We start from the raw sequence: 14920 nt of genomic DNA on the forward strand, positions 1-14920 counted from the left end.
ACCCAGTAGAGAAAAATCTTTTAATAGGCTGCAGCAGAACAATTTGCCTCCAGAAGTGATTTCTCTCATGCTCCAAAGTTAAAAACCAAAACTGCTTCAAAAGTAGAGATTTCACATGTCCAGAGATTTAAAATATTCTGGTATTAGAATTCTTCCTATGCCTTTTCTAAAGAAATATAGAAACATCACAGAAAAGTCTTATTCAGCATGATACTTGGATCTCTCCCAGACATTGTGACTGGAAATGGATGTACCACCAGAGCACCTCTTTGCTCTTCTCCAGCCAGCAAGTTCCTGCACATTTGGAACTGCCCCCCTGAAGACAGCTACAGCACAAGATACCAGACACAGGCAGGATCACTTACGTTGGATGTAGATAAGAGTTCACAGGTTTTGTTTGCTACAAAAGACTTAAAACTATGGGCCTTTTGAACTAGAAAAATGAAACTAAAAGTGTCCAGACCAAATAGGACAGTCTGAGGGAGAATTTATGTAGTGAAAAACCAGAAGAGCAAACCCTAAATTCACAGAAAGCTACAGTTATCTTTGATATTTTTGAGAGTATTTGAGCTATTCATTTAATTGGAATGATCCCACAGAAATACTAAAACCCTAACAATTTTAGGAACAGCAAAAAAAAAAAAAAAGGTATGACTGAAATAAACAACCACACAATGTAAAATTCACTAATAAAATGCCATTTTAATAACTTTTTTTACAAGGAATCCACCTATACACTATAGAAAAATAAACACCACAGAGACTTTTTGCAGCTTACAATACAGCGATGCAGCCACACTTCAGCTGTTGACTTAATTTCACATGAGAATGTAAAACATTGTTCTTAGTGAAAAGTAAGTCCCTCTTAAAGTACTAAAATATAATAAAAAGAGTCATATAAAAATCTGCTTTAAAAGCACTGCCCTTTATTCAGTTGCATGGCAGATTGCAAGTGCATCTGTTGAGTGAGGACCAACTCAGAGGAAGCAGGAACTTGCAGGACAGATTTTCTAGGTGTTCCCATCACTTTCTTAGGTTTCTCTGATGAGGTGAACCTAGCACTTGTCCTAAATTAAAAAAAAAAAGATCAATATTAGCAAAGTGCTTGTGTTATGAAGCAACAGTGTACAATTAGCAGCATGTTATTTCCTCAAAGCACTTCATATGAGCTGCACTGAAAGCAATTCCAATTTTCACAAGCCACCTAGGAGCAATCCCAAACAGGATTTGAAAGCCTAAACATCTGCCAAAGCAAACCCTCATACCCTGGGAGCAGTGCTCCATCACAGGCCTGCTTTACCCCAGTGACAGCTCCATTCTGTCACTCCTGTGGTGATTCCTTAGTTCACTGGGAGCTGGGAAATCCCTTGGCTGACAGCACTGTTCTAAAGATTGCAGCATCATTCTGTAATTCTGGACATCATCATCCTGGTAATATGGAGATGACAAATCATATACACTTTTCACAGAAGTGTTTATGGTGTCCCAGCTGTGCAGTACTTATTCCACACTTGGAATGAAGCAAAAGGTGTTACTTCCATAAAGGCTGACAGCTTTCAAGTCTAAAATCTGTTTATCTACCTGATCAGCCATGCAGCTGCAGTATTTGGGGAAAATCCCCAAAACAAACAAACAAACCCACAAAGTCAGAGTAATAAAGTTTCTAGGTAAAGTCCTGCTGAGAACAATGTCAAAGTTCCCAAACTCTTCAGATTTCAGGATGATGTGATGACAGGTTGCAAGTTCCTCCTGAGGATAAGGTGTTTCTGTGCTATAGCCAACATGTAACAAGAGGAGGTAATTAGACTAATTAAACGAAGTAAATCTGGTCTAGAAATTAGGTGGAACTGTTTTAAATAGCAAAGCTAAGTACCACTACAGTCCTTTGTGTGCTCTTTGAGAAATCTTAGAACGAGATGGCTGCATTTACCAGCCTCCAAATCTTTTTTAAAAATCTGTTATGAACATAAGGAAGTGATAATTAAGGGAAGCATTACAGTTTGTGCTGCAGAGAAAGCCCTGCTCAGCTATTACAACAGCTATGTTTGACTTTAAAGCAAATTAACTCCACACACAGCTTCATTTAAATTGCAATACTTGCTTGTTTAGATTTGGGAATGGGAGGAGGGGGCAGAAATCACATGAAGTTAATCCATCTTATCTCTTTTACTATGCACTTAGAGAAATGTCACACTTGGAGGAATTTTAGATACAACTTGGAAAGGTTTCCTTTTGGAGAATGACTTGGTTACCCCCCAATAATGATAATTACTCCTTGAAATGATGCTCTTTATTGGCAATGTGTAGAAAGAATCTTGTGAAAAGCAGCCCAGCCTTGCAGGAGCTGTGAGGGGTGAGAAGGTGGTTCTCACCTGGCTGCAGCCCTCGCAGCCTTTGCTGAATCATCTCCAAGCGATGGATGTATTCTGTGAGTGACTGTTCAGCATCCTGAGGTGGCACAAGGGACTTGTCTGCAGCTGAACTTGGGGATGTTTGTAATCTGTAAAAGAAAACAAATTATTTTCTCCTTCTCATGCTATGCTCTCAAATATATCCAGAAGTTACATTCGTACAGTCAGGAATTCTGGGCAAAGAAAACTGGAACCATCACCACCCTTCACATTAAAATAATTGTTCCTGGAAACAGGAGCAGCAAGAGGCATCATTTAGCCTAGCCTGGATCTACATCAGGCCTGAGCCACCACTAATCCAGTCACACTCAGCACCAGTCAGGGCTGCTGTTATCAATATCCTGTTCCATACTACACAGGTGACTTTTCAGCAGGGCTGTCACAAACAGACACATCCCATGACAGAGGAATAAGGTGGGCTAGAATTAAGTCTTTTGCAAGTTCTTGCAGGTCTCAAACTCCCCAAAAACATTTTGCTGAATTCCATGCAAACCAGAAGACCACCTGGCTGTTTGTGACAAAGCACTCAAAGTTCAAAAACCCTTACAATAACCTGCAGCATCTCCCATCTCTGCAGACTGACCTGTTGTGTGAGCGGTGGGAGGACCGTGGGGAGAGGCTGGTGAACCTTGCAGCACAGCTGGGTCTGAAGCACAGCCCTGGCTCCCTGTCCTGGCTAGGGGGAGAGCTCACAGGGCCAGCTGGGGGCTGCTGCTCCTTCAGCACTTCTGTTCTAGCACCAGAGGCTGTGGTAAATATGGAGGGTTAAAAAATGTACACTAGGAACCATTGAGAACAGACTGTCATAAACACATCCAATAAACCCATGAAAATGACAGCAGAGTGGGCTTAAGTTTGGTTTTAAATGCAGGTAAATACACTTTTAACAGCTAACTGCTTTTTTTTTATTTTTATGAGGTTTTTTTTGTTTTAACTGTATTTAACGGAATTGTGATGCTATTTTGTACTGAAGTAGAAAGTTCAGCATTTGGGGATTCAAGTTTCTTAGGATTCATACAACAGTGAGTTTATGTACAAAGGTGGTGTTGTCTTTTAAAATAAGTATTTCCAGCAACTTAGAAACAGTGAAAATTACATAGTACCAGGTAATGAACAATACACTGAATTTAATCTGAATTTTGTTTAGCATTGAAAAGACACAATGGAATTTTACACAAAGGGCAACAGCTCCCCAATATTAGGTGCTGCATTAAGATGTTTGCTGGAATTCTTACAAAGGCACTCATCAGCAACTCAAATGAACACTCAAATGTTCCTCAAGTAACTCAAGTCCTTATTGACCTGCATCAGACCATCTATCCATCTACTCTACAGATGGATAGTGGCAAAATAAACAGATTTTCCCACTTGGGTTTTGTTTTTAAATTAAACACATCTCTGAAGAGAAACTACAAAGAAAACAATGTAATTATCCAAACAAATACCTGTGTTACCTCCTATACTGTGAGAAATGCTTTCACCCTGTGTGCTCTTCCTGCCAACTTTGTTCCACTTCTTCACCAAAAACTTTAACCTTGGTAAGAAAACAAATTTGTCCAAGCATTAAAAATAAGCAGAAATACTTTAATATTATATCTTGGTAGAGAGCTGATTAAGTGACATAAGCAATGATTATTGTGGGAATGACAGGAGAAATCTTCAAATTCAGTTTTTGCAATGCTGGCTTATCCCATTTTACCCTGTAATGATCTTTGAACTGCTGAAAAGACTTGCTTGTTTTGGGTCTGCTTCTGATCTCCAGAGAGCTCTTCCTACCTGAGAGGAGCAGTTTGGAGGTTACTGTACAAATCTGGAGGTGCTGCAGCATTTGCTGTAATTATGGTACTCATGTCAAAGACTCTGCGTCATCTCCTGCTGGAAACTTGCTAGTGATCATTTTAACTATGAAATTGCTCAGAAATAACCACGTGTTACATTTAAAACTGCCTTTTTTGTTTTTCATTCAATGGGCTTAATGACAGCATGTTGTCCCAGGTACAGCTAGCAAAACCCATTTGATAGTGACACAGCATGATAAAATCACACCCAGTGAAACACACACTACTGGATTCCAGAGAATCATTCCTGACAGATCTCATTCTGATACAGGACAGACAGTCCAGTGAGACCAAGGAGATAAGGGTGAACCCCAAAGGACCCCAGTTTGTAATGCTGTGCACTGGCTCCCAAATATATTGCAGCTGGGTATCACTCAAGTAGCTTTTTCCTAGAATTATGGAATGGTTTGGGCTGGAAGGGATTGTAAGGAACCCTACCTTGTTCGACCCTCCTGCCATGAGCTGGGACACTTTGCACCATCCCAGGCTGCTCCAAGCCCTGTCCAACCTGCCCTTGAACACTCCCAGGGATGGGGCAGCCACAGCTTCTCTGGGCAACCTCTGCCAGGCCCCACCACCCTCACAAGGAAAAAATTCTTCCCAATATCCCATCTAAATCAACCCTCCTTCATTTTAAAGATGTTTTTTACAAATCTTTAGTACAGATCAAACTCAGCTGGCAAGTCATGCTTGAACCAGTCCTGGAGATTGCTTCTGCTTAATACTAATGTAGGATAAGCCACAGGAACTATCAATTTTTTTAAGCTTCCAGGGAAACATCACCAATAAGAGACAAGGGAGTGTTTTGGCTTTACCTGGAGATGGCAATGATGGCTCTGGCTGCACACCTGAACTTGGTGAAGGGCCGGGAGTGGGATGCAGAGAGCTGCAGGTCTGCAGAAGGATAGATTCCCATGCGGGCAATGAGAGACAGAGTTGCCTGCTCACAGTCCTGAAAGCCACCCAGCAGCAGCAAGAGGTATTTCTTCTGATAAACCAGAGCCTTTCTAAAGCTCTCTGCTCGAATATATTTTCGATATAATCTCTGCAACTGCAGAAAGGAAAAAAAAGTTTTAAAAAGGTAATTTTTTTCATAGTAGCTGTTACAAAGAGCCAGCCACAGACAAGGTGTCTTCAGGTTAAATGGCCAGACTGAGCACACAAGGGCAGCCAAAACAATTCTGTTCACTGCTAAAACCCACCCAAATTTGGAGTGTCAAATCTCTTTAAATCTCCTGGATGTTTTCAAGCAAAATTATCATACCCAAAACTCTAAAACAGTTTAACTCTTTAATAAAAAAGAACATCTGCTTAAAAAATATAAGCCAGAACACATGGTGGGAGAGATGCCTATCAGATTTGATTACAATCAAAGTGTCAGAACAATAAAAATTATTTATTTAGTCAGCAGGGATTAAAAATGAGGTTTTCTATTTTCATGCTTAGACAAAAAATCCAAGTCTCCCTCTCATTTAAGAGAGGAAAGAAATTCCAAAGATCCAGATCCCTTTTGATGCAAGTTCCTAACACTGAGAAAGTTCCAGAGGAACTTCTCTGATGAGGTACATATGGGGGAAGCTTCTAATTTCAAATTATATATCAAGCTGTTTGTCTAGAAAATCAACCTTTTAAAATAGCAACTGAAGATGACAGCAGTAAGTGGAAGATGAATGCCATAATCTAACAGATCCTTTTTTTCTCGAGCAGATTAGTTTCAAATGTAAGCTCCTGGCTCTCCAAGCTCCAGAGACCCCCTGTGCTGGCTATCCCCATGATTTTACCTTAGGATTCGAAGTTTCTGGTACTGGTTTGTTTTCAATTTCAGCATTGGCTTTAGCCAGCTGGGATTCTGCCTGTTTCAGCATGTTCTGCAGCATGTTCCTCTCTCGTTGCCAAGCCTCTCTTTCCAGCTCTTGAACAGGGGCAGCATCACCTGTAGATCTCACCTAAAACACAAACCTAAAGGAAGTGAGCCACAATGGGTTTGGCACAATGTTTTCACAATCAAACACCTCAAACTGAGTAATAACCCAAATTTAAGACAAATTAAAACATAATAAACCTGAAAACCAGCAATGGTATGTATTCAAGTGTTGAACAGCACAATGGGAAACTGAAATGCATGAAAAACCCTTCTGACTTTCATCTGTATCCACAGGCAGCACAGAAATAGTGAAGATGTCTGTGTACATGCAAAAATAAGTGAAAAATTGTGAAAAATCCCACATTCAATTCTGAGACTCTGTTGTCCATAGAAGCTGTGGCTGGCCCATCCCTGGAAGTGTCCAAGGTCAGGTTGGACAGGGTTTGGAACAATCTGGTCTAGTGGAAGGTTCCCAGCCCATGGCAAGGGGTGGAACAAGATGGGCTCTAAGGTCCCTTTCAGCCCAAACCATGCTGAGATTCTGTGAAACTGAGTTTTTTGGTAAGGAATGAGACCCAGGACTCCAGCTCCAATTCTTCATGGAAGTTCTGCCTTTGTAACCCTCTTTGCATCAACTACAAATTTACTGGTCATCAGTTACATCAGTGCATGATGCAGTAGATCACAAAACAAATAGATTTTTTTAAAGGTAGTTGATGTTTTATCCCTTGAATTAAAATCCATACATTACAGAAGCCAGTACAAACAACTGACCCCTGTTTCTCCTTGCAACTTATTTCAGTACAGTCTGTAGTATCTGAAAGATTCTACATGACTCATCCATGTCCTTGACCTCTACTGCACCACTTGGCAGCTGATTGACCAGACAGCTCCATTTGGCAGAGATCTCCCATGCTGACATTTTGCCAGGTTCCCTGTCCAATATTCCCCAATTTATTGCAACTCAAGGGCGAAACAGCAGAAAATTCCTTTGGTATCCTAAGCATGTGGTTCACTACCTAAAGGAAGGAGAAATTCAGAGAGGAGACTGAAGGAAAAGGTGATTCTGGAAAAAAAAAGAATCAAAGCCTGAAAAGAGGGCAGAGAGGAGGAATTGTTGGTGCCCACAGGAAAAAAAAGCTATTGAGGTAGAGTTTTTGCTCCTAATCTCTAGAAAGGCATGTGACTTTAAAGTGCTCTGCTGAACACTTTTATTAATTAAAAAAATCAGTCATAGATCTCTGTCTATTTCAAGAGAAAGACATAAAACTGCAGTTATGTGGGCAATCAGATGGAATCTAAAAGTAATGCATTTATGTATTTTGTATCAATAGACCTTGATCTTGAGTAATCCCTGGGCTTGTGTAAAATATTTGCAATACTGCAAACTTGGGTCAGAACAGCCCTCCTGAGATGACAAACCACTATGGTGCTTTTTGAAAAAAAAAGTACTTGGCATTTTGGTGAAAAACAGCCATCTACAGCAACACATCCCAAAGCTGGTGATCCTTGGACACATTACATATCTAGGGAAAAAGTGTTCTCAGAAGCAGACTCTGCAATATGACAAAACAGAGTGGGACATGAAAATAAGTTAATATTTTCCTTACCTGAGTTGTAGCAGGAGACAAATCTGATTTTAGCTCCCTTAATGTCTGCAGTAAAGAGGCCACAGCTTCATCATTTGATGCAGACCAGTCATTAACCGTTCTGTTAGACAGAAACACCTTTTCAGTATCAGGCTGATTTGTAAGAATGTTGACACACATTTAATTGCTTCTTCCCCCTACTTGACCTTTAAGGTTCTCAGGCTTTACTTATGCAATATTTACCACACAAATTACTACAAATACGCAGAGAAATTAGCAAGTTCTGTTAATTTTTAAGAATTAAAAAAGCTCTCAGCCATGACACACACAAGTTAATAAGCAGGATGAAAGCAAAGTGCTGTTTTATGAACTCACTTATCCAGAGTTTTATGTATGAACTCATTCAGGTGCATAACCACAAAGAGCAACTGCTGCCTTATCTTCTCCAGCTGTTGTTGCTGCTGTTGCAAGTGGGGTTTTTCAGTTTGCTTTGTCACAGGCTGTGTGGCACTTCCATCTTTGCTTGAGGTACACAACAGTTCCTCCTGACAGTTTGGAGTTGGAGGATTTCTTTCTTTTTCTCTTAAAACTGCCAGCATTTCCTGCAGCTCTTTGATTCGTTGTTCATCCCTTTGGTGTTGCTGTTGCAAGTTTTGCTGTTTGAATAAAATAAGGAGCAGTTAAATGCATCTTATATATACCCACTTATGTAAGTGCCACCCACCTAATCAGCACATCCCTCTGGGTGTTCCTGAACTGTCAGACCACTTTTGGGGAAGGCTTGGAGCACTGCTTCCCAGGGCCACCAGGAAGGCATTTAATCGCACTGGAGTGGCCATTGCCTCCATCCAAGGAGAAACTCAGGGTGAAACCAATGTCTCAAGCCATGATTGGGATCCTAGCTCAAAGTAAGGGCAATGACATGAAAGTTAGTTTGGTTCCATCCTGCATTTAACCCATGTTCATCCCCACCTGTGAACAACCAGCACAGGCAAAAATTTAAAGATCAACTTTAAAGATGCAAAGATCAACAACAAACCCAGACACAATCCCTTGAAAATAGCTACATTTCACAAAAGCAGGACAAGAGCTCACTTAATGCATTTTTCAGAATGCTTTAACAGAAGGGAACATTCCAATCAAAGAATACCATCCAGAGGGTTAAAACCCAGTGTGTGGGGATGTAACATTTCAGTGTGTGGCTATTTCAGTGGCAGGCAGAGCATTCTCACCAGTCTCTCCTGATCTCTCTGCCAGTCCTTCTGTTTCTGTAGCTCTGTCTGTTGCTGCTGTTTCTGCTCTCTTTCTCTCTCCTCTTTCCTGTTCTTATCTTGCTCTTTAAGCAGTGTGAAGAGTGACTGCAGTTGTTCCCAGTCCACTTTGAGCTTGACCTCTCTCTCCCTCTGGGCCTCCAAGGAACGGATCACCTCTTGCTTTTGCGTCTGAAGAGACTCCAGGGTGGCTCTCAGTTTGTCACTGACCTCCCTCTCCTTCTGGGTTTCCTCACAGCACATCTGTACCTCAGCCTCCAGCTGCCTTTGGGACAGGATGGCCTTCTGGTGCATTTTCTCAATAACAGCAGCAAGCTCCATAGTTCTGCTCCTCTCCTCTTCCAGCTGGGCTTGGAGCTCTCGGACAAAGGCTTGCTCCAGCAGGGACTCCCTGTGCTGGCAGGAAGCCCCTTCCTTCACCCTCATGCTCAGCTGCTCTGTCAGAACACGCTCGTGGTTCAGGGAATCCAGGAGCTCCAAGGACCGCTTTTTCTCAGCTTCCAGGCTTTTCTGCAGCTCCCTCAGCTTGTTGTGCTCCTGGGCCAGCAGGGCTTCGCAGCGGGAGTGCTCGATCTGCAGCTCCTTGCGCAGGTTGTCTGCCACCGTCCTCTCGTGCTCCAGGGACACGGCCAGCTGGCACTTCTGCACCGACTGCACATCCAGGGCAGCCTGCAGCTCCTGGGCACAAGGGGAAAGCACACTGATTCCAGCACAAACACCTGTAGCACTGGCTGGCATTTAGCCTTTTTCAACCTCCTATTTTATCCAGAAAGATATTCAAGACTTAACTAGAGTAGTTCAGGTATTAAAAAGTGTAATTCAAATTTACAGGTGACAGAAAAATGCTCTTTAGCAATATGGCACCAAGCAACAAAACCAAAAATTATCATGTTAATGTATCTGCCAGTGTCATGGACATATTTTATGAAAAATCCTTTTGCGAGGATTTTTCTTCTGAGAAGCTGAGAGGCCTCAGAAATGGAATGTAAACAATCATTATCTGCTGCTGTGGAATGCAACAGGTGCATCTGTGATTGGTATCATGTGGTTGTTTTTAATTAATGGCCAATCACAGTCCAGCTGTCTCAGACTCTCTGGTCAGTCACACGATTTTATTACCATTCCATTTCTATTCCATTCAAGCCTTCTGATGAAATCCTTTCTATTTTTCATTATAGTTTTAATATATCATTGTCTTTTAATATAATATATATAATAAAATAACAAATCAGCCTTCTGAAACATGGAGTCAAGATTCTTATCTCTTCCCTCATCCTGGGACCTCTGCAAACACCACCACATGCCAGCACATTATTTCTTATTCAGTTAGTAAGACCCTCATTAGGAAATCACTACTTTTTCCATCACTCAGTCCCATTAATAAATAACATCTGCAACAGCAATAACTCTGTTGCTTTAAAAAGAAAAATCTAAGCAGTAAGAGTAGATGTAAAGCTTCAGGACTTGGCAGCCCATCTCTTCAACGCACAGAGTAGAGACTGAAAAAAATAATCACAGAATGGTCTGGGTTGGAAAGGATGTTGAAGTTCATCTCATTCCCACCCCCTGCCATGGCCAGAGACCTTCCACTATCCCAGGCTGCTCCAAGCCCTGGCCTGGGCAAACTTCCAGGGATGGGCCAGCCACAGCTGCTCTGGGTAATCTGGGTGCCAGGGTCTCACCACTCTTACAGGAAAGAATTTTTTCCTCACATCTAGTCTAAATCTACTCTCTTTCTGTTTAAAATCCATCCCTAGGTCCATTCTGGGAGCCAGTCTTTCTTCAGAAGGAATGGCAGGCACTGAAGGGGCAGTGTGGGGCACTGCAGTCCCAGTAGGGAGGTCCACCCTGCCCTGCACATAGCCAGCACCATTTGTTATCTCCTAGAAAGCCAGGTCAGATGCTAAATGGCAGAAGCTTTCCATAATGGGGCATCAAAAAAGATTGGTGAATGCCAGACTAATCTGTCCAACAGGTATCCCCAGGGCAAAGCACTTTTCTCCTGGCCTTGGCTACTCTGTCCTCCCTGCATGAGCAGGTTTCTGAAAAGGAGGAACATGGTAGCAACATCATCTAACCATGCAGCAGTAACAAACACCTCAACAAAAATCACTCTCAAACTGAAACAACTACCAGGAAGGTGACAAGAAAGCCAGACTACATGGAAATAGTCAGAATTGTGTTTCCTCACTTGGGGAATTTAAGGATCCTTTGGAATTCTTTGAGAGAGTTTAGTTTTGGGGTTTAAGAAATGGTTTATGTTAAATCTTCCTCCTTCTCCATTTACTGTGGGCCTTTTACAAGCACTGAGTCATTGCTATTATAGTCTTGGAGAGAAAGTTGTTCACTTGTTTTCTGTTCAATTTAGAAGGGAACAGAACAACTTTGGTCAACCTCCAAAAATACATTTTATATTGAAAAGACTCCACTTACTCTCTGCCAAACCTATTTATCATTGGGTGGCCTTCTTTATAATCTCAGACATCATACATCTCACACCCTCATGCTAAGTTTGCTCTGGAATTAAGGGTGCAGTCACACAGCTGCAGGATCTGGCTGTCCCTACTCAGCAAGGGGCAGTACACCACAGGGGAAAACGGGAGAGGAAAAAACATTAAGAAGATGTGGGAAAAAAAAACCAACATGGCATTCAACCTTGGTTTATTTCTGCATGTGCAATTAGTGAAAGTAACTGAAAGCTTTAACTGGGTGAAAAAAGACACGTTCAGAAAAGGTTTGGGGTTTTTAACAGTTCCTAAACAAAGAACAGAGGAGGTGAAGACTGCACAAATAACTCCTAGCTAACGTCATGCCCCGGGGGAGCTGGGCGTTACCTCCATGGCCTTTGTCTTTTCATCCTCTGCTCTCCTCTGCTGACGCTGCTGTTCCTCAAACCAAGCTCGCAGCTCAGAGCCCTTCAGCTGCTCAGCCTGCAAGCCTTCAAGTGCAGCTGCCAAATCCTTCTCTTTTTTTTCCAATTCAACACTGCAAAGTTCAAAACGACATTTCTGCGTTCAGAACAGAACATCCTTCACCAGCATCATAAGCAAGACATTTTGGGTTGGTTTCTCTGAGTTCTAGATATGATTTTTGTTTCTTTAAAGTGGTCTCTATTCTTTCTAAAGAGGGTCAGTTTTCAAGTCACAGCTAGTTAGCAGCTGAAAACATTTACCTCCCTGCAAGCCAAGCTAGAATTGCTCGATTTAGGAACAATGAAGAGATAGGTTATTTATTCTGGCAGAGCCAAGTTGTTGTCCTGTGAGAGGAAAGCAAAATATTGGCATACACTCAGAAGGGAGTGGGAAAGGAACAAACCCAAGATGACAGAATTTAGTAAAGAAAACATAACCCTTAAAAGTGAGAGACCATGGTTTTCCTTCCTGTGTTTCCAAGTGCTTTATGGAACCAATTAGTACAAAGCTCTTTCAGAGCTTTACCTGCTGATAAATCAAGTAAATGAATAAATAAATCTACTTCTCACCGTAAATGATTTATTTCCCTCTGAAGCTCTTCCAGAGATTTCTGCAACCTTTCATTCTCTTGCTTGCTTCCAGAAAGCTCTGATTTCAGGGATGCTTTTTCTTGATTCAGGAGATCACAGGTTTCAGAGGATCTTTTCTGCTCCTCAGAGAGAGTGCTGTGCAAGTCACTCACAATAGATTTTTCCTGCTGAAGTTTATATTCCAATAATTCAACTAGAATAAGAAAACAGCGTTACAGTTATTTACATTACAGAGACTTTGACAATATGGTATCACTCACACTAATTTAAATTAGAAAAAAAAGTCAGCTGTACTGAAGTGTTCTTGTCTGAAGAATTAATCTCTTTTCAAACATAAGAGCAATCAGCAAAAGCATGTATAAACAATGTGATTCTATCCTTGTGATATTCTGTAATATCATTAATAGATTTTAAAACTCATTAAACAAACTTATCCACTTACATATGGATAAGTTTCCTTACATTCCTTATAACAGGAATCACTATATAGAACCTGCTTTGCCAGCTCTGTTCAGGCCAGTGAGTTAAGAGAAACAACTCCCCCTAAATTTGGAGGTTCCTGTTTGATAAGTACTTAAAAATAATTAAGGTACCTATGCCTACAGCATTATGTAAATAAAATTAGTAATAAACTTCTGGATGTCCAGAAAATTTTCCTCTATTGGACTAGTGCATGTCTATAAAATGGCTGAATCCTGAGTGATAGTGATGGGAAAACAAAAAGAGGAAAAAAGCAGTGTTTATTTTTGATCAAGGTCACTTGCACTTGTTTCCTTATTACATAAAGGGACCCTGCTGTGAAAACCAAGGCTTGCTTATTTAGTCAGGAACATGGTTTAGCAGTGGCCTTGGCACTGTTTATGGTGAGACTTCAGTGTTAAAGGTCTTGTCCAACCTAAATGATTCTTTGATTCTAAACTAGCAAACACAAGATAAATAATTCTCTGCAAACAAGCAGGGTTTTACTGTCCTTGCTGGGTTTTCTCCATGTATTTACTGCTTCAGTTCCATTGCTTTGGGTTATTTCACAGCTTATCTTTGCTTCTCATAGATTTATCTTAACTACTGATAGGAAAAAGAACTGCTCTCACCCTAGGCAGCCTGAGTGCATTCAGTAAAACTGAGGAATTGTACAGCCTCTGCTAATTGCAGGACACCTTTTTCTTTTTGCCTTTTACCTTTGAGGCAAAAAGGAACTGCTGCAGAAGACAGAAAGAGCTGGCAAAGCCAGCAAGAATTACCTTTCCTCCGGAGCTGGTGCTCCTGTTTGTTGCCATGATCCTCAGCCTTGGTGAGGGTTTCCTGCAGCTGCTGCAGCTTCTCCTGGCTCTGCAGGTGCGCCATGCGGAGCTGAGCCCGCAGCTCCTGGATTTCTGACAGCAGGCTGTTCCTGTCTGAGGAGAAGAGGTGCTCCACAACCATCTGCCTCTGCTCCTCCTGAAACAAAGCAAGGCCTATTCAAACTACAAGGCCATTTCCATATCTTCTGCAAGGATAAATACTAAGCAAACTCCTGCAGTATTCAAGTTTGGTACTGAAGCACTCAAATGACTGAGTTTGTGCTTCACATTAATGCAAAACGTTAACATGATGTAAAAAAGAAAAACCCCACTTCACTTGCCTTGTTGCATTTATACATAACAACTACAACATAGAAACTAAATATTATTGGCAAAAAGCCCCCAGCTTCAGAGTTAGCTCAATATAGACCCTTTACAACAGAGGTCTGAAGTTCTAGATAAATGGGAAGGATGGCAAGATTTCAACCAAGTATTTCCTTTTACTACCACAGTGTTTCTTGATGCCAGCTAAAATAATCAATACGTTTTGTAACACTATGGAAAAAGTTCAAGAAAAATGCTACCACAACAGCAACTCAGCTACTGATCCCACACCATCTGCATTATACAAGACATACAAGATAATATAATAATACACAGATTTTATACAGATTTAATACAAAGATTTAACAACAGAAGCAATAAAATAAAACTGAAAAAAATTAAAAATTAAAGAGAATAAAGAAGTGATTTAGGAGCAGCACACTAAGAGCTTTTCATACTTGTTGTTTGATTATATACTCCAGCTTTTCCTCTAATGAACTTGTGTCACCAGATGCAGGATTGGAGAAGTGAGACTTCAAGTCGATTTGCAACACATTTCTCTCCTTCTCAAACACACTCTGTACTGCCTGCAGAAGTTCTCCTCTCCAGTCAACAGCAACACCTGATGTTTCCTGTTAAAATATATTTTTTTTAAATGGCATCTCTGCCAACTTCTAACGCAGCATCTTTCATACCATAAGAGTGTATCTGTAAATTTAAGCACTTTTAGAAGTATTTAAAGGGTACTGTCCCTTACTCCTTAAACATAGATATACACACAGACATGCCTCATAACATATTATATATACAACACATATTTATATTTATATACACAACCTGA

General features: G+C 41.0%; 1 protein-coding gene across 13 annotated transcripts in view; it reads right to left on the reverse strand.

Moving 5' to 3' along the window:
* Positions 1 to 677: 677 nt before the first annotated feature.
* PCNT (pericentrin) overlaps positions 678 to 14920 on the reverse strand; it is a 69470-nt gene continuing 55227 nt past the window's right edge. For 12 of the 13 annotated variants that reach the window (XM_074548127.1, XM_074548135.1, XM_074548130.1 and 9 more), the window contains 13 exons: positions 14538 to 14711; positions 13717 to 13912; positions 12455 to 12668; positions 11808 to 11958; positions 8935 to 9651; positions 8078 to 8358; positions 7724 to 7823; positions 6031 to 6195; positions 5065 to 5300; positions 3857 to 3945; positions 2995 to 3157; positions 2373 to 2500; positions 678 to 1067 (listed from right to left, as the gene is read on the reverse strand). In XM_074548127.1, coding sequence (XP_074404228.1) covers positions 1024 to 1067; positions 2373 to 2500; positions 2995 to 3157; positions 3857 to 3945; positions 5065 to 5300; positions 6031 to 6195; positions 7724 to 7823; positions 8078 to 8358; positions 8935 to 9651; positions 11808 to 11958; positions 12455 to 12668; positions 13717 to 13912; positions 14538 to 14711 — 2658 coding nt within the window. In that variant the 3' untranslated portion in view covers positions 678 to 1023. The remainder of the gene's footprint in view (positions 1068 to 2372; positions 2501 to 2994; positions 3158 to 3856; positions 3946 to 5064; positions 5301 to 6030; positions 6196 to 7723; positions 7824 to 8077; positions 8359 to 8934; positions 9652 to 11807; positions 11959 to 12454; positions 12669 to 13716; positions 13913 to 14537; positions 14712 to 14920) is intronic. The other variant, XM_074548126.1, reaches the window with a different exon arrangement.

The sequence above is a fragment of the Zonotrichia albicollis genome, chromosome 10 (assembly GCF_047830755.1).
Source record: "Zonotrichia albicollis isolate bZonAlb1 chromosome 10, bZonAlb1.hap1, whole genome shotgun sequence".
NCBI lineage: Eukaryota > Metazoa > Chordata > Aves > Passeriformes > Passerellidae > Zonotrichia > Zonotrichia albicollis.